The sequence below is a fragment of the Maniola jurtina genome, chromosome W, assembly GCF_905333055.1.
Source record: "Maniola jurtina chromosome W, ilManJurt1.1, whole genome shotgun sequence".
Classification (NCBI taxonomy): Eukaryota; Metazoa; Arthropoda; class Insecta; order Lepidoptera; family Nymphalidae; genus Maniola; species Maniola jurtina.
In genome coordinates, this window is record NC_060057.1 from 5162049 (window position 1) to 5181581 (window position 19533).

Consider the following 19533-nt stretch of genomic DNA (forward strand, 5'->3'; position numbering starts at 1 on the left):
ATTTCGCGTGGGTGCGAGCGAGAGGAGAGATTGAAACGTCATCGGGAGCGGTATATCCTGTAGTTAATAGAAAAGTTGTAAAATTATCTAATTTGCTTCTGCAAAAAGAGTTGGTGGCCATTTTGTATTTTCTTCAAATTTTCCGAAATTTTGATCACGTTTTTGAGGCAGTTGGCAACATTTTGGAAAGTCGACATGTATCAATCGATTGTGTGACTCAACCAGCAGTATCGAAATATGTAAACAGTGTTGCCACATTTGGGGAGATTTTCGAGATTTTCCCCAAAAACTCCTCCTGTAAAATTTTGTATGAAAAATTTTTTTTTCACTGATGGTTTCGTATAGAAAACAAAAAAAAAATCGAGGAAAAATTTGGAAATAGCTGATGATCGAGGATGTCGGAGACGGGTGGAGGGTCCGCTCAAGGTATTGAAGATAAGTGGGGGGTGCTCGACCAAATGTCATTCATGACATCATCCAATTGCCAAAAAGCTGAAAATAAATTCAAAATGGCGAAGAAAAAATGGCCGCCATACAAATTTCGCCGGCGTCCAGCTCGGAGGGTATAAAAGATGGAAGTATGGTTTCTTGGCAAGAGATGATCAGGGTCCGAAGGTCTACTCGATGAATAGAAAAAAAATTCAAAATGGCGGATTTTTTTTCCCCATAGAAAATGTATGGCGAATATTGAATGTCTCATTCTCCTAGAAAGAGACGGAAAACGATACGATAATGTAGGACAGATGTGTTTGGCTGGTGGAAGCAAGTAGGGAAAAATTATGACATTTCAGAAAAACAAGATGGCGACCGACGTGATTTTTGCAACTCTTTTGTTTTCCAACCGATTTCGTTGAAACTCGCAACCTTTGAAGAAAGTAGTTAACGATTAATAAAAAAAGTGGAAAATATTGGAAAAACAAGATGGCCGCCGTACAAATTTCGTCGGTGTCTATCTCGGAGGCTATAAAAGATGGAAGAGTGGTTTCTTGGCAAAAGGTGATCAGGATCCGAGGGTCTACTCGGTGGAACAAACTCTGCATGCTCGCGGACCACTTTAGTGGTCCGCGCACCCACGCACCTACTTTATTAACCTCAACTACCCCGTTTTTACAAAAAATGATATGGATGTCGTTTTCAGAGTTTTCTAGCGTGCTGATTTTGATAACGACATTTATTTTGAAATCCAAGATGGCGGACATGCACTTTTTAAGAAAAAAATTGATATGGGTGTCGTTTTGTGGGTTTTTGTGGTGAATTGTGTATCTTAATAAATAAATTGGGTTATTAAATATAATAAAGTTAACATACCCACGTCACGCGAGCTGCTTTAGCAGCTCGCGCACCGAGCAAAACACTAGTTATACTATATATAGCTCGATTACCACTGACTGACTCACTCACTCATTGACATAATTGTTCTCCTAGAAGGAGACGGAAAATGATATAATGATGTGGGGGAGTTGTGTTCGGTTTCGGGAACCCTCTGGGGAAAAATTATGACATTTCGGAAAAACAAGATGGCGGCCGAGGTGATTTTTGCAGCTCCGTTGTTTTCCAACCGATTTCGTTGAATTTTGCAATCTTTAAAGAAATTGGTTAAACATTAATAAAAAAAGTAGAAAAAATTGGAAAAACAAAATGGCGGTTGAGCTGGAGCGTTTTCAAAATTTTCATTTTTCGACCCCTAACCGCGGCGCCACAGATCCGAGACGGGGTAGTCGAGGATAATTATTTTTTCGTGTTTCGCCCACAATTATCCTGTATTTTGACAGAATGGGAGTGATTTTTAAAAATTCAAGATGGCGGCTGTCATGGCGGCCGTTATGTTAGAGGTATGAAAAAACGCAATTTTAAAATTCGAATATCTCAAAGTTGGCAACATCGGAGCGATTCGGCTTCTATGAAGCGATTGTACGTTTAGACTCGGGGTATAGATTGGAGGAAAAAAATTACCCCACTTTTAGGGAAATTTCAAGATTTTCGGGAAATTGTAAAAAATAGAAATACGCACTTTAAGCAAAATCCGAGTATGAGTGATTACGTGTTTTGCTCGTACAAATGACATTTGGGTATTTTTGTCACCGGAGACTGGCAACACTGGAATTTATCAAGGTAAAAGTGATTTTCAACACGGTCTTTTTCACGGTATCCCCTTTCGAGTGGGTGCGAGCGAGACGAAAGATTGAAACGTCATCGGGCGCGGTATATCCTGTAGTTAATAGGAAAATTATGAAACCGTGTAAAATTTTTCTGTGAAACGAGTTGGCGGCCATTTTGTATTTTTTTTCATTTTTCGAAATTTTGATCACGTTTTTGAGGCAGTTGGCAACATTTTGGAAAGTCAATATGTATGAATCGATTGTGTATCTCGGCTGTCAGTATAGAAATATGCAACCGGTGTTGCCACTTTTGCGGAGATTTTCGAGATTTTCAACTAAGAAACTCCTGTAAAATTTTGTATGAAAAATTTTTTTTTCACTGATGGTATCGCATAGAAAACAAAAAGTTAGTAAGCCAAAATTATGGAGACAGCTGATGATTGATGGTTTCGGAGACGGGTGGAGGGCCCGCTTAAGGTATTGAAGATAGGTGGGGGGTGCTCGAGCAAATGTCATTCATGACGTCATCCAATTGCCAAAAAGCTGAAAAAAAATTCAAAATGGCGAAGAAAAGATGGCCGCCATACAAATTTCGCCGGTGTCCAGCTCGGAGGGTATAAAAGATGGAAGTGTGGTTTCTGGGCAAGAGATGATCAGGGTCCGAAGGTCTACTCGATGAATAGAAAAAAAATTCAAAATGGCGGATTTTTTTTCCCCATAGAAAATGTATGGCGAATATTGAATGTCTCATTCTCCTAGAAAGAGACGGAAAACGATACGATAATGTAGGACAGATGTGTTTGGCTGGTGGAAGCAAGTAGGGAAAAATTATGACATTTCAGAAAAACAAGATGGCGACCGACGTGATTTTTGCAACTCTTTTGTTTTCCAACCGATTTCGTTGAAACTCGCAATCTTTGAAGAAAGTAGTAAACGATTGATAGAAAAAGTGGAATTTTTTGGAAAAACAAGATGGCCGCCGTACAAATTTCGTCGGTGTCTATCTCGGAGGCTATAAAAGATGGAAGAGTGGTTTGATGGCAAAAGATGATCAGGATCCGAAGGTCTACTCGGTGAAACAAACTCTGCATGCTCGTGGACCACTTTAGTGGTCCGCGCACCCACGCACCCTACTAAATTATTATCCTAATTTACAAAAAATAATATGGATATCGTTTTCAGGGTTTTTCAGGGTGCTGATTTTGATAATGACATTTATTTTCAAATCCAAGATGGCGGACTTACATTTTCTACAAAAAATAGAAATGCCTGTCATTTTATGGGGTTTTTCGGGGTGAATTATGTATCTTAATAAATCAATTTGGTTTTATATAATAAAGTTTACCTTACCACGTCACGTGAGCTGCTTTAGCAGCTCGCGCACCGAGCAAAACACTAGTTATTATACTATATATAGCTCAATTACCACTCACTCACTCACTCACTCATTGACATAATTGTTCTCCTAGAAAGAGACGGAAAATGATATAGTGATGAAGGGGAGTTGTGTTCAGATGGGGGATTCGACTGGGGAAAAATTATGACATTTCAGAAAAACAAGATGGCGGCCGATGTGATTTTTGCAGCTCCGTTGTTTTTTAAGGGACTCCGTTCAAACTCGCAACTATTAAAGAATGTAGTAAACGATTAATGGGAAATGTCGAAAAAATTGAAAAAACAAGATGGCGGCCGAACCGTAGCGTTTTCAAAATTTTGATTTTTCGACCCCGAACCGCGGCGCCACAGATCCAAGACGGGGTAGTCGAGGATAATTATTTTTTCCTATTTCGCCCACGATTATCCTGTATTTTGACAGAAAGGGAGTGGTTTTTAAAAATTCAAGATGGCGACTGTCATGGCGGCCGTTTTGTTCGAGGTACGAAAAAACGCAATTTTAAAATTCGAATATCTCAAAGTTGGCAACATCGGAGCGGTTTGGCTTCTATGAAGCGATTGTACGTATGAACTTGAGATATAGATTGGTGGGGAAAAATTACCCCATTTTTAGGGAAATTTCAAGATTTTCGGGAAATTGTAAAAAATCGAAATACGGACTTTTAGCAAAACTCAAGTATGAGCGATTACGTGTTTTGCTCGTACAAATGACATTTGAGTATTTTCGTCGCCGAGGGCTGGCAACACTGGAATTTATCGAAGCAAAAGTGATTTTTGACACGGTCTTTTTCACGGTATCCCCTTTCGCGTGGGTGCGAGCGAGAGGAAAGATTGAAACGTCATCGGGCGCGGTATATCCTGTAGTTAATAGGAAAATTATGAAACCGTGTAAAATCTTTCTGTGAAACGAGTTGGCGGCCATTTTGTATTTTTTTTTATTTTTCGAAATTTTGACCACGTTTTTGAGGCAGTTGGCAACATTTTGGAAAGTCAGTATGTATGAATCGATTGTGTATCTCGGCTGGCAGTATGGAGATATGTAACCGGTGTTGCCACTTTAGGGGAGATTTTCGAGATTTTCAACTAAAAAACTCCTGTAAAATTTTGTATGAAAATATTTTTTTTCACTGATGGTGTCAGATAGAAAACAAAAACTTAGTAAGCCAAAATTATGGAGAGAGCTGATGATTGAGGATATCGGAGACGGGTGAAGGGCCCGCTTAAGGTATTGAAGATAGGTGGGGGGTGCTCGAGCAAATGTCATTCATGACGTCATCCAATTGCCAAAAAGCTGGAAAAAAATTCAAAATGGCGAAGAAAAGATGGCCGCCATACAAATTTCGCCGGTGTCCAGCTCGGAGGGTATAAAAGATGGAAGTGTGGTTTCAAGGCAAGAGATGATCAGGGTCCGAAGGTCTACTCGATGAATAGAAAAAAAAATCAAAATGGCGGAATTTATTTTTACATACATTTTGTATGGCGAATATTGAATGTCTCATTCTCCTAGAAAGAGACAGAAAACGATACATTGATGTATGGGAGATATGTTCGGATGCGCGATATGAGTAGGGGAAAATTATGATATTTCAGAAAAACAAGATGGCGGCCTATATGATTTTTGCAACTCTTTTGTTTTCCAACCGATTTCGTTCAAACTCGCAATCTTTAAAGAATGTAGTAAACGATTAATAGAAAAAGTGGAAAAATTTGGAAAAACAAGATGGCCGCCACACAAACTTCGTCGGTGTCTATCTCGGAGGGTATAAAAGATGGAAGACTGGTTTCTCGGCAAAAGATGATCAGGATCCGAAGGTCTACTCGGTGGAACAAACTCTGCATGCTCGCGGACCACTTTAGTGGTCCGCGCACCCACGCACCCTACTTTATTAACCTCAACTACCCCGTTTTTAAAAAAATGATATGGATGTCGTTTTCAGAGTTTTCCGGCGTGCTGATTTTGATAACGACATTTATTTTGAAATCCAAGATGGCGGACATGCACTTTTTAAGAAAAAAATCGATATGGGTGTCGTTTTATGGTGTTTTTGGGGTGAATTTTGAATCTTAATAAATAAATTCGTTTTAATACTTATCAACCTAACCACGTCACGCGAGCTGCTTTAGCAGCTCGCGCACCGAGCAAAACACTAGTTTTATACTATATATAGCTCAATTACCACTCACTGACTCACTCACTCATTGACATAATTGTTCTCCTAGAAGGAGACGGAAAATGATATAATGATGTGGGGGAGTTGTGATTGGATTCGGGAACCCTCTGGGGAAAAATTATGACATTTGAGAAAAACAAGATGGCGGCCGACGTGATTTTTGCAGCTCCGTTGTTTTACAACCGATTTTGTTTAAACTCGCAACTATTTAGGAAAGTAGTAAACGGTTAATAGAAAAGGTAGAAAAAATTGGAAAAACAAAATGGCGGCCGAGCTGGAGCGTTTTCAAAATTTTCATTTTTCGATCCCTAACCGCGGCGCCACAGATCCGAAACGGGAAATTGAAACTTATAATTTTTTTCTGGTTTCGCCCACGATTATCCTTAATTTTGACGGAATGGGGGTAGTTTTTAAAAATTCAAGATGGCGGCTGTCGTGGCGGCCATTATGTTAGAGGTACGAAAAAACGCAATTTTAAAAGTTAAATATCCCACGGTTGACAACATCGGAGCGATTCGGCTTCTATGAAGCGATTGTACGTATAGGCTCGAGGTATAGATTGGAGGAAAAAAATTACCCCATTTTTTGGGGAAATTTCAAGATTTTCAGGAAATTGAAAAAAATCGAAATACGGACTTTTCGCAAAATCCGAGTATGAGCGATTATGTGTTTTGATCATACAAATGACATTTCGGTATTTTTGTCGCCGGAGACTGGCAACACTGGAATTTATCAAAGAAAAAGTGATTTTCGACACGGTCTTTTTCACGGTATCCCCTTTCGCGTGGGTGCGAGCGAGATGAGAGATTGAAACGTCATCGGGCGCGGTATATCCTGTAGTTAATAGGAAAATTATGAAACAGTGTAAAATCTTTCTGTGAAACGAGTTGGCGGCCATTTTGTATTTTTTTTAATTTTTCGAAATTTTGACCACGTTTTTGAAGCAGTTGGCAACATTTTGGAAAGTCGACATGTATCAATCGATTGTGTGACTCAACCAGCAGTATCGAAATATGTAAACGGTGTTGCCACATTTGGGGAGTTTTTCGAAATTTTCCCCAAAAACTCCTCCTGTAAAATTTTGTATGAAAATTTTTTTTCCACTGATGGTTTCGTATAGAAAATAAAAAAAAAATCGAGGAAAAATTTGGAAATAGCTGATGATCGAGGATGTCGGAGACGGGTGAAGGGTCCGCTCAAGGTATTGAAGATAGGTGGGGGGTGCTCCACCAAATGTCATTCATGACATCATCCAATTGCCAAAAAGCTGAAAAAAAATTCAAAATGGCGAAGAAAAGATGGCCGCCATACAAATTTCGCCGGCGTCCAGCTCGGAGGGTATAAAAGATGGAGGTGCGGTTTCTTGGCAAAAGAGGATCAGGATCCAAAGGTCTACTCGATGAATAGAAAAAAAATTCAAAATGGCGGAATTTATTTTCCCATACATTTTGTATGGCGAATATTGAATGTCTCATTCTCGTAGAAAGAGAGAGAAAACGATACAATGATATTCGGGAGATATGTTTTGGTGCGCGATATGAGTAGGGAAAAATTATGACATTTCAGAAAAACAAGATGGCGGCCTATATGATTTTTGCAACTCTTTTGTTTTCCAACCGATTTCGTTCAAACTCGCAATCTTTGAAGAAAGTAGTAAATGATTAATAGAAAAAGTGGAAAATTTTGGAAAAACAAGATGGCCGCCGTACAAATTTCGTCGGTGTCTATCTCGGAGGCTATAAAAGATGGAAGAGTGGTTTCTTGGCAAAATATGATCAGGATCCGGAGGTCTACTCAGTGAAACAAACTCTACATGCTCGCGGACCACTTTAGTGGTCCGCGCACCCACGCACCCTACTTTATTAACCTCAACTACCCCGTTTTTACAAAAAATGATATGGATGTCGTTTTCAGAGTTTTCCAGGGTGCTGATTTTGATAATGACATTCATTTTTAGATCCAAGCTGGTGGACATGCACTTTTTAAGAAAAAATTGATATGGGTGTGGGTTTTATGTGTTTTTGTGGTGAATTGTGTATCTTAATAAATAAATTTGGTTAAATATAATAAAGTCAACATAACCACGTCACGCGAGCTGCTTTAGCAGCTCGCGCACCGAGCAAAACACTAGTTATTATACTATATATAGCTCGATTACCACTGACTGACTCACTCATTGACATAATTGTTCTCCTAGAAAGAGAAGGAAAATGATATAGTGATGCAGGGGAGATGTGTTCGGATTCGGGAACCCTCTGGGGAAAAATTATGACTTTTCGGAAAAACAAGATGGCGGCCGACGTGATTTTTGCAGCTCCGTTGTTTTCCAACCGATTTCGTTGAATTTTGCAATCTTTGAAGAAAATAGTAAACGATTAATGGGAAATGTCGAAAAAATTGAAAAAACAAGATGGCGGCCGAACCGTAGCGTTTTCAAAATTTTGATTTTTCGACCCCGAACCGCGGCGCCACAGATCCGAAACGGGAAATCGATAATAATTATTTTTTTCTGGTTTCGTCTATGATTATCCTGAATTTTGACGGAATGGGAGTGGTTTTTAAAAATTCAAGATGGCGGCTGTCGTGGCGGCCATTATGTTAGAGGTACGAAAAAACGCAATTTTAAAAGTTAAATATCTCAAAGTTGGCAACATCGGAGCGATTCGGCTTCTATGAAGCGATTGTACGTATAGGCTTGAGGTATAGATTGGAGGAAAGAAATTACCCCATTTTTTGGGGAAATTTCAAGATTTTCAGGACATTGAAAAAAATCGAAATACGGACTTTTCGCAAAATTCGAGTATGACCGATTATGTGTTTTGATCATACAAATGACATTTGGGTATTTTTGTCGCCGGAGACTGGCAACACTGGAATTTATCAAAGAAAAAATGATTTTCGACGTGGTCTTTTTTTAGGGGCGATCGTTTCGCGTGGGTGTGAGCGAGAGGAGAGATTGAAACGTCATCGGGAGCGGTATATCCTGTAGTTATTGGAAAAGTTGTACAACGATGTAATTTATTTCTGCAAAACGAGTTGGCGGCCATTTTGTATTTTTTTTAATTTTTTGAAATTTTGATCACGTTTTTGAGGCAGTTGGCAACATTTTGGAAAGTCAGTATGTATGAATCGATTGTGTATCTCGGCTGGCAGTATGAAGATATGCAACCGGTGTTGCCACTTTTGGGGAGATTTTCGAGATTTTCAACTAGAAAACTCCTGTAAAATTTTGTATGAAAAATTTTTTTTTCACTGATGGTGTCGTATAGAAAACAAAAACTTAGTAAGCCAAAATTATGGAGAGAGCTGATGATTGAGGGTTTCGGAGACGGGTGAAGGGTCCGCTCAAGGTATTGAAGATAGGTGGGGGGTGCTCGACCAAATGTCATTCATGACATCATCCAATTGCCAAAAAGCTGAAAAAAAATTCAAAATGGCGAAGAAAAGATGGCCGCCATACAAATTTCGCCGGCGTCCAGCTCGGAGGGTATAAAAGATGGAGGTGTGGTTTCTTGGAAAAAGAGGATCAGGATCCAAAGGTCTACTCGATGAATAGAAAAAAAAATTCAAAATGGCGGAATTTATTTTCCCATACATTTTGTATGGCGAATATTGAATGTCTCATTCTCCTAGAAAGAGACGGAAAACGATACGATAATGTAGGGGAGATATGTTTTGAAGCGCGATATGAGTAGGGAAAAATTATGACATTTCAGAAAAACAAGATGGCGGCCTATATGATTTTTGCAACTCTTTTGTTTTCCAACCGATTTCGTTGAAACTCGCAATCTTTGAAGAATGTAGTAAACGATTAATAGAAAAAGTGGAAAATTTTGGAAAAACAAGATGGCCGCCGTACAATTTTCGTCGGTGTCTATCTCGGAGGCTATAAAAGATGGAAGAGTGGTTTCTTGGCAAAAGATGATCAGGGTCCGAAGGTCTACTCGATGAAACAAACTCTGCATGCTCGCGGACCACTTTAGTGGTCCGCGCACCCACGCACCCTACTAAATTATTATCCTAATCTACAAAAAATAATATGGATGTCGTGTTCAGGGTTTTCCAGGGTGCTGATCTTGATAATGACATTTATTTTCAAATCCAAGATGGCGGACTTACTTTTTCTACAAAAAATAGAAATGCCTGTCATTTTATGGGGTTTTTCGGGGTGAATTATGTATCTTAATAAATCAATTTGGTTTTATGTAATAAAGTTAACCTTACCACGTCACGCGAGCTGCTTTAGCAGCTCGCGCACCGAGCAAAAGCTAGTTATACTATATATAGCTCGATTACCACTCACTGACTCACTGACTCATTGACATAATTGTTCTCCTAGAAGGAGACGGAAAATGATATAGTGATGTAGGGGAGTTGTGTTCGGATGGAGGAGTCAACTGGGGAAAAATTATGACATTTCAGAAAAACAAGATGGCAGCCGATGTGAGTTTTGCAGCTCCGTTGTTTTCCAACCGATTTCGTTGAATTTTGCAATCTTTGAAGAAAATAGGAAACGATTAATAAAAAAAGTGGAAAATATTGGAAAAACAAGATGGCGGCCGAACCGTAGCGTTTTCAAAATTTTCATTTTTCGACCCCTAACCGCGGCGCCACAGATCCGAGACGGGATAGTCGAGAATAATTATTTTTTCACGTTTCGCCCATGATTATCCTGTATTTTGACAGAACGGGAGTGGTTTTTAAAAATTCAAGATGGCGGCTGTCATGGCGGCCGTTTTGTTCGAGGTATGAAAAAACGCAATTTTAAAAGTTAAATATCTCAAAGTTGGCAACATCGGAGCGATTCGGCTTCTATCAAGCGATTGTACGTATGAAATTGAGGTATAGATTGGTGGGGAAAAATTACCCCATTTTTAGGGAAATTTCAAGATTTTTGCGAAAATGTAAAAAATCGAAATACGGACTTTTCGCAAAATCCGAGTATGAGCGATTATATGTTTTGCTCGTACAAATGACATTTGCGTATTTTTGTCGCCGGAGACTGGCAACACTGGAATTTATCAAAAAAAAAGTGATTTTCGACATTGTCTTTTTTCAGGGACGATCATTTCGCGTGGGTGCGAGCGAGAGGAGAGATTGAAACGTCATCGGGAGCGGTATATCCTGTAGTTAATAGAAAAGTTGTAAAATTATCTAATTTGCTTCTGCAAAAAGAGTTGGTGGCCATTTTGTATTTTCTTCAAATTTTCCGAAATTTTGATCACGTTTTTGAGGCAGTTGGCAACATTTTGGAAAGTCGACATGTATCAATCGATTGTGTGACTCAACCAGCAGTATCGAAATATGTAAACAGTGTTGCCACATTTGGGGAGATTTTCGAGATTTTCCCCAAAAACTCCTCCTGTAAAATTTTGTATGAAAAATTTTTTTTTCACTGATGGTTTCGTATAGAAAACAAAAAAAAAATCGAGGAAAAATTTGGAAATAGCTGATGATCGAGGATGTCGGAGACGGGTGGAGGGTCCGCTCAAGGTATTGAAGATAAGTGGGGGGTGCTCGACCAAATGTCATTCATGACATCATCCAATTGCCAAAAAGCTGAAAATAAATTCAAAATGGCGAAGAAAAAATGGCCGCCATACAAATTTCGCCGGCGTCCAGCTCGGAGGGTATAAAAGATGGAAGTATGGTTTCTTGGCAAGAGATGATCAGGGTCCGAAGGTCTACTCGATGAATAGAAAAAAAATTCAAAATGGCGGATTTTTTTTCCCCATAGAAAATGTATGGCGAATATTGAATGTCTCATTCTCCTAGAAAGAGACGGAAAACGATACGATAATGTAGGACAGATGTGTTTGGCTGGTGGAAGCAAGTAGGGAAAAATTATGACATTTCAGAAAAACAAGATGGCGACCGACGTGATTTTTGCAACTCTTTTGTTTTCCAACCGATTTCGTTGAAACTCGCAACCTTTGAAGAAAGTAGTTAACGATTAATAAAAAAAGTGGAAAATATTGGAAAAACAAGATGGCCGCCGTACAAATTTCGTCGGTGTCTATCTCGGAGGCTATAAAAGATGGAAGAGTGGTTTCTTGGCAAAAGGTGATCAGGATCCGAGGGTCTACTCGGTGGAACAAACTCTGCATGCTCGCGGACCACTTTAGTGGTCCGCGCACCCACGCACCTACTTTATTAACCTCAACTACCCCGTTTTTACAAAAAATGATATGGATGTCGTTTTCAGAGTTTTCTAGCGTGCTGATTTTGATAACGACATTTATTTTGAAATCCAAGATGGCGGACATGCACTTTTTAAGAAAAAAATTGATATGGGTGTCGTTTTGTGGGTTTTTGTGGTGAATTGTGTATCTTAATAAATAAATTGGGTTATTAAATATAATAAAGTTAACATACCCACGTCACGCGAGCTGCTTTAGCAGCTCGCGCACCGAGCAAAACACTAGTTATACTATATATAGCTCGATTACCACTGACTGACTCACTCACTCATTGACATAATTGTTCTCCTAGAAGGAGACGGAAAATGATATAATGATGTGGGGGAGTTGTGTTCGGTTTCGGGAACCCTCTGGGGAAAAATTATGACATTTCGGAAAAACAAGATGGCGGCCGAGGTGATTTTTGCAGCTCCGTTGTTTTCCAACCGATTTCGTTGAATTTTGCAATCTTTAAAGAAATTGGTTAAACATTAATAAAAAAAGTAGAAAAAATTGGAAAAACAAAATGGCGGTTGAGCTGGAGCGTTTTCAAAATTTTCATTTTTCGACCCCTAACCGCGGCGCCACAGATCCGAGACGGGGTAGTCGAGGATAATTATTTTTTCGTGTTTCGCCCACAATTATCCTGTATTTTGACAGAATGGGAGTGATTTTTAAAAATTCAAGATGGCGGCTGTCATGGCGGCCGTTATGTTAGAGGTATGAAAAAACGCAATTTTAAAATTCGAATATCTCAAAGTTGGCAACATCGGAGCGATTCGGCTTCTATGAAGCGATTGTACGTTTAGACTCGGGGTATAGATTGGAGGAAAAAAATTACCCCACTTTTAGGGAAATTTCAAGATTTTCGGGAAATTGTAAAAAATAGAAATACGCACTTTAAGCAAAATCCGAGTATGAGTGATTACGTGTTTTGCTCGTACAAATGACATTTGGGTATTTTTGTCACCGGAGACTGGCAACACTGGAATTTATCAAGGTAAAAGTGATTTTCAACACGGTCTTTTTCACGGTATCCCCTTTCGAGTGGGTGCGAGCGAGACGAAAGATTGAAACGTCATCGGGCGCGGTATATCCTGTAGTTAATAGGAAAATTATGAAACCGTGTAAAATTTTTCTGTGAAACGAGTTGGCGGCCATTTTGTATTTTTTTTCATTTTTCGAAATTTTGATCACGTTTTTGAGGCAGTTGGCAACATTTTGGAAAGTCAATATGTATGAATCGATTGTGTATCTCGGCTGTCAGTATAGAAATATGCAACCGGTGTTGCCACTTTTGCGGAGATTTTCGAGATTTTCAACTAAGAAACTCCTGTAAAATTTTGTATGAAAAATTTTTTTTTCACTGATGGTATCGCATAGAAAACAAAAAGTTAGTAAGCCAAAATTATGGAGACAGCTGATGATTGATGGTTTCGGAGACGGGTGGAGGGCCCGCTTAAGGTATTGAAGATAGGTGGGGGGTGCTCGAGCAAATGTCATTCATGACGTCATCCAATTGCCAAAAAGCTGAAAAAAAATTCAAAATGGCGAAGAAAAGATGGCCGCCATACAAATTTCGCCGGTGTCCAGCTCGGAGGGTATAAAAGATGGAAGTGTGGTTTCTGGGCAAGAGATGATCAGGGTCCGAAGGTCTACTCGATGAATAGAAAAAAAATTCAAAATGGCGGATTTTTTTTCCCCATAGAAAATGTATGGCGAATATTGAATGTCTCATTCTCCTAGAAAGAGACGGAAAACGATACGATAATGTAGGACAGATGTGTTTGGCTGGTGGAAGCAAGTAGGGAAAAATTATGACATTTCAGAAAAACAAGATGGCGACCGACGTGATTTTTGCAACTCTTTTGTTTTCCAACCGATTTCGTTGAAACTCGCAATCTTTGAAGAAAGTAGTAAACGATTGATAGAAAAAGTGGAATTTTTTGGAAAAACAAGATGGCCGCCGTACAAATTTCGTCGGTGTCTATCTCGGAGGCTATAAAAGATGGAAGAGTGGTTTGATGGCAAAAGATGATCAGGATCCGAAGGTCTACTCGGTGAAACAAACTCTGCATGCTCGTGGACCACTTTAGTGGTCCGCGCACCCACGCACCCTACTAAATTATTATCCTAATTTACAAAAAATAATATGGATATCGTTTTCAGGGTTTTTCAGGGTGCTGATTTTGATAATGACATTTATTTTCAAATCCAAGATGGCGGACTTACATTTTCTACAAAAAATAGAAATGCCTGTCATTTTATGGGGTTTTTCGGGGTGAATTATGTATCTTAATAAATCAATTTGGTTTTATATAATAAAGTTTACCTTACCACGTCACGTGAGCTGCTTTAGCAGCTCGCGCACCGAGCAAAACACTAGTTATTATACTATATATAGCTCGATTACCACTCACTCACTCACTCACTCATTGACATAATTGTTCTCCTAGAAAGAGACGGAAAATGATATAGTGATGAAGGGGAGTTGTGTTCGGATGGGGGATTCGACTGGGGAAAAATTATGACATTTCAGAAAAACAAGATGGCGGCCGATGTGATTTTTGCAGCTCCGTTGTTTTCCAATCGATTTTGTTGAATTTTGCAAACTTTGTAGAAAGTAGTAAATGGTTAATAGAAAATGTGGAAAAAATTGGAAAAACAAGATGGCGGCCGAGCCGTAGCGTTTTCAAAATTTTCATTTTTCGACCCCGAACCGCGGCGCCACAGATCCGAAACGGGGTAATCGAGGATAATTATTTTTCTTGGTTTCTCCCACGATTATCCTGTATTTTGACAGAACGGGAGTGGTTTTTAAAAATTCAAGATGGCGGCTGTCATGGCGGCCGTTTTGTTAGAGGTACGAAAAAACGCAATTTTAAAAGTCAAATATCTCAAAGTTGGCAACATCGGAGCGATTCGGCTTCTATGAAGCGGTTGTACGTATAGGCTCGAGGTATAGATCGGTGGGAAAAAATTACCCCATTTTTAGGGAAATTTCAAGATTTTCGGGAAATTGTAAAAAATCGAAATACGCACTTTTAGCAAAATCCGAGTATGAGTGATTACGTGTTTTGCTCGTACAAATGACATTTGGGTATTTTTGTCGCCGGAGACTGGCAACACTGGAATTTATCAAAGTAAAAGTGATTTTCGACACGGTCTTTTTCACGGTATCCCCTTTCGCGTGGGTGCGAGCGAGAGGAAAGATTGAAACGTCATCGGGCGCGGTATATCCTGTAGTTAATAGGAAAATTATGAAACCGTGTAAAATCTTTCTGTGAAACTAGTTGGCGGCCATTTTGTATTTTTTTTTATTTTTCGAAATTTTGACCACGTTTTTGAGGCAGTTGGCAACATTTTGGAAAGTCGACATGTATCAATCGATTGTGTGACTCAACCAGCAGTATCGAAATATGTACACAGTGTTGCCACATTTGGGGAGATTTTCGAGATTTTCCCCAAAAACTCCTCCTGTAAAATTTTGTATGAAATTTTTTTTTTCACTGATGGTTTCGTAAAGGAAACAAAAAAAAAATCGAGGAAAAATTTGGAAATAGCTGATGATCGAGGATGTCGGAGACGGGTGAAGGGTCCGCTCAAGGTATTGAAGATAGGTGGGGGGTGCTCGACCAAATGTCATTCATGACATCATCCAATTGCCAAAAAGCTGAAAAAAAATTCAAAATGGCGAAGAAAAGATGGCCGCCATACAAATTTCGCCGGCGTCCAGCTCGGAGGGTATAAAAGATGGAAGTGTGGTTTCGTGGCAAAAGAGAATCAAGATCCGAAGGTCTACTCGATGAATAGAAAAAAAATTCAAAATGGTGGAATTTATTTTTCCATACATTTTGTATGGCGATTATGAATGTCTCATTCTCCTAGAAAGAGACGGAAAACGATACATTGATGTTTAGGAGATATGTTTGCATGCGCGATATGAGTAGGGGAAAATTATGAAACTTCAGAAAAACAAGATGGCGACCGACGTGATTTTTGCAACTCTTTTGTTTTCCAACCGATTTCGTCGAAACTCGCAATCTTTGAAGAATGTACTAAACGATTAATAGAAAAAGTGGAAAATTTTGGAAAAACAAAATGGCCGCCGTACAAATTTCGTCGGTGTCTATCTCGGAGGCTATAAAAGATGGAAGAGTGGTTTCATGGCAAAAGATGATCAGAGTCCGAAGGTCTACTCGGTGGAACAAACGCTGCATGCTCGCGGACCACTTTAGTGGTCCGCGCACCCACGCACCCTACTAAATTATTATCCTAATTTACAAAAAATAATATGGATATCGTTTTCAGGGTTTCCATTGTGCTGATTTTGATAATGACATTTATTTTCAAATCCAAGATGGCGGACTTACATTTTCTACAAAAAATAGAAATGCCTGTCATTTTATGGGGTTTTTCGGGGTGAATTATCTTAATAAATCAATTTGGTTTTATATAATAAAAGTTAACCTTACCACGTCACGTGAGCTGCTTTAGCAGCTCGCGCACCGAGCAAAACACTAGTTAATATGTATAGCTAAGAGATTAATGTGACAATTCGGAAGTTTTTTGATAAAGTTGTTGCAATTTAAACAATCAAAGTATTCAGTTATTTCAGGTGATTGTATATAATTACTATCCATTACAATTTATATGCAAAAATATCTTTTGAAATGAAAATAATGTAATACTTGAATAACTTAATATAAATAAGTGCAGGTAGGTAGGTAGGTACTCACGTTATTTGGTTAGGGATTCAATATCCGACATGGATCTAATTAAATGCACTTTACTTTCCTTTGTTTTCCTTGCAAAAACTTTACCATTTTTACACCAGATAAATTCATATATTGGACGTAGATTTTTTTTCGCGTTATACAACAACATTTTATTATGCGGTGTTAGGGCTTCACGAATAAAAACTGGATTTTTAGCCACTTCGTGTAATGCATTAGGTACAATATCACCAACTGTAGGAGTCACCTGCTTGGCCGCGGAAATCCATTGTTCGCGGGACTTTATCGAATGTAATTCCACGAGAAGGGAACACGGGTGATCTTTACGGATTGGCATGCAGCGGGTGGATTTTACATCGTCTATGGCCACCTTAAGCTTGGTGGCAACAGATTTCATAGTTTCCAGGGGTTTTTGTATAGCCACTTCAGGTAGTCCAGATATTTCCAAGGAATTCAAAAGTGCTTTTTGTTCCATTTCCTGCATCTGGGTCTCAACGCAGACTACTCGAAGTTCTAGGTTCTTATTTTTGTTTTGAAGTTCGTTATTTTTGTTTTCTAGCACTCTAATTCTACTTTCTTGACCTTTAACACACTCTTCCAAACTCGACATTTGTTCACCTAGAAAATTGAGCGAAATTTCAAATTCTTTCTTGAAGTCCTCGAATTCTTTCTTAAAAATTTTTTTCATCTCCGATGTTATCTGACTGATTAGTTTGGAGTTTACGTCCTTGCTAAGGGGTGCTTCTTCCTCATCGTCAGATTCGTCCACAGAAACAAATGTTGACGATCTGCGTGACACGTTACATATGCATTCGGCGCAGCTCCATTCCAATCCAGGGGTGTTTCGAAGAGTCGCCAGCTGTTTATTGGACAGCTTCGCACATTCATGGGTAGCGTGGACACTTTTTTCACACCTGCTACACACTATACCAAAAACTTTCTTAGTTATATTTTTATTACACGTAGAACATTTAGTAAAACCCATTTTTGTAATTAGGTATTCTTCGCGTAACGCAATACACAGTGCGTAACGTGCGACGCCAAGCGACGGAAAATAGGCTGATTGATTGATGCCCGCGCTTTCGTTCACGTGGATTTGGGTTTTTAGAAATCCTGTGGGGACTGTTTGATTTGGCGTCTCGCACTTAAATCAAGAACTGAAGCAACTGATATATCCCAACGGTTTGAGCAACTGACGTTGCTAGAGGCGGGGCACATAGTAAGCTATGTGCCCCGCCTCTAGCAATGAATATGATATAGAAACATCAGTTTCTAGGCAACAACGGCATTGGCATTAGCTTTGGGGCAACATAGGGTCCCAAAGTGCTGGGATGGCAATAGAATGACTGCAATTCAAAATTTCAAAAGTCAAAATTCAAAATATTTTTATTCAATTAGACTTTTACAAGTTCTTTTAGGTTTAGGTTTAAAGAGTTTATTTCTCAGAAGAACAATGTTCACTTATATGAGAATAATTCTAAACATAAATATAGATAAAACATAATTTTTAAAGGTACAGTGACTATACAATAATAATATTTCAAAACATGCTATATCCTAAGTTAACAAACTATAATATATATCTATCTATTATGTCTGACAGTACTTTTTTAACTCGGCTTTAAATTTTGGAAAAGATTTTTCCTCCAATATGTGTTTTGGCAAGTCATTATATAGTAGCGCTCCCTCAAACTGTATAGTTTTGGTACCATAATTATTAGTCCTAGCTTTAGTTAATTGCAGCTTGTGCTTGTTACGTAGTAGTAGTAGATGCTTTTGAATCGTCAAAAGCATCTACCACTGGTTCGGAATGCATTTCCTACCGAGAAGAACCAGCAAGAAACTCGGCGGTTGCTCTTTTCAAAGATTTGATTACGATATTATGCCATGTATAAAAGCAATTGAAGTCCCGCGCATTGCTGGTGCGAATTGTAGGTCAAATCCACGCTCTGCACGCAATGGAAAGTGTACAATTACAAACTAATAAAAATTTAACATTTTATTTATTTCAGATCATGAAACTATATAAGCAATGTGACGGTATTAAACCTAGAATATTGGCTCTTACTTACCCACTATTTACGGCTCCTAAAGACATCAATGAACAGATAGACAAAAATATAGACAATGACAAAGATCCAGATAAAATGAATGAAGAAAATGATGAAAATGGTGTAGAAAAAGAGATAAAAGATGAGGTTAGTGAGCTCAATGATTCAAAAGATGACATCGATGAAGTCATAGATGTGAAAGATAACAGTTATGATGAAGATAATGATTCAAAAGATACTGATAGTGAAAAGCAACAGACAAAAGATAGTGCTGATAGAGAAGATTCAAAAGATAATAAGATAAAGTTCCAAAAACAATTTATAAAAGATATTAGAGAAACTCTTTCTGAAGATGATAATAAAACGATAGATAAAATAACTGAAATTCAAGACACAGAAGACAAAAGCTATGTTGAAAAAAATACTGACTGTAAACAAATATCAAAAGATATTGAAAACCCTGCAACGATAAATCAAAATTATGAGGAAATTAATGAAAAAGACAATAAAGATACTGAATCAAAAAATACTGATGAAAAGATAGATGAAAATACTGAAAAAGTGATAGATTCATCAATTGATATTGATGAAAGTATAGACAAAGATGATAATGTAATAGATGACATAAAAATAGAAATAGATAACATGGACGATTTCAATCTATATGAGAAATTGGAATGGAAGATAGAAGAGTTAGAAAAAGAATTGTGTTGTGATATGGATTTGGCTGAAGATATTGATGGTGGGAAGCGGTAAGTAAACCTCTGACCTTATACCTGCGCAGTCGGCGCTTTATTGATCTTCTAGAATAATATAGGTGTTTTGAAGAGCTTGGGGGGGGGGGGGGGGGGGTGGGGTGGGTATGGTTAATCAAGGGTCAACAATTTTTTAGTCTATTTATT

The 19533-nt window shown here is 38.6% G+C and overlaps 1 protein-coding gene across 1 annotated transcript in view; it reads left to right on the forward strand.

Annotated features, from left to right (window-relative positions):
- The window catches only part of LOC123879863 (putative pre-mRNA-splicing factor ATP-dependent RNA helicase DHX16), a 73620-nt gene that overhangs the window by 52436 nt on the left and 1651 nt on the right, over positions 1-19533 (forward strand). Inside the window, exon 6 of the mRNA XM_045927753.1 lies at positions 18593-19383. Coding sequence (XP_045783709.1) covers positions 18593-19383 — 791 coding nt within the window. The remainder of the gene's footprint in view (positions 1-18592; positions 19384-19533) is intronic.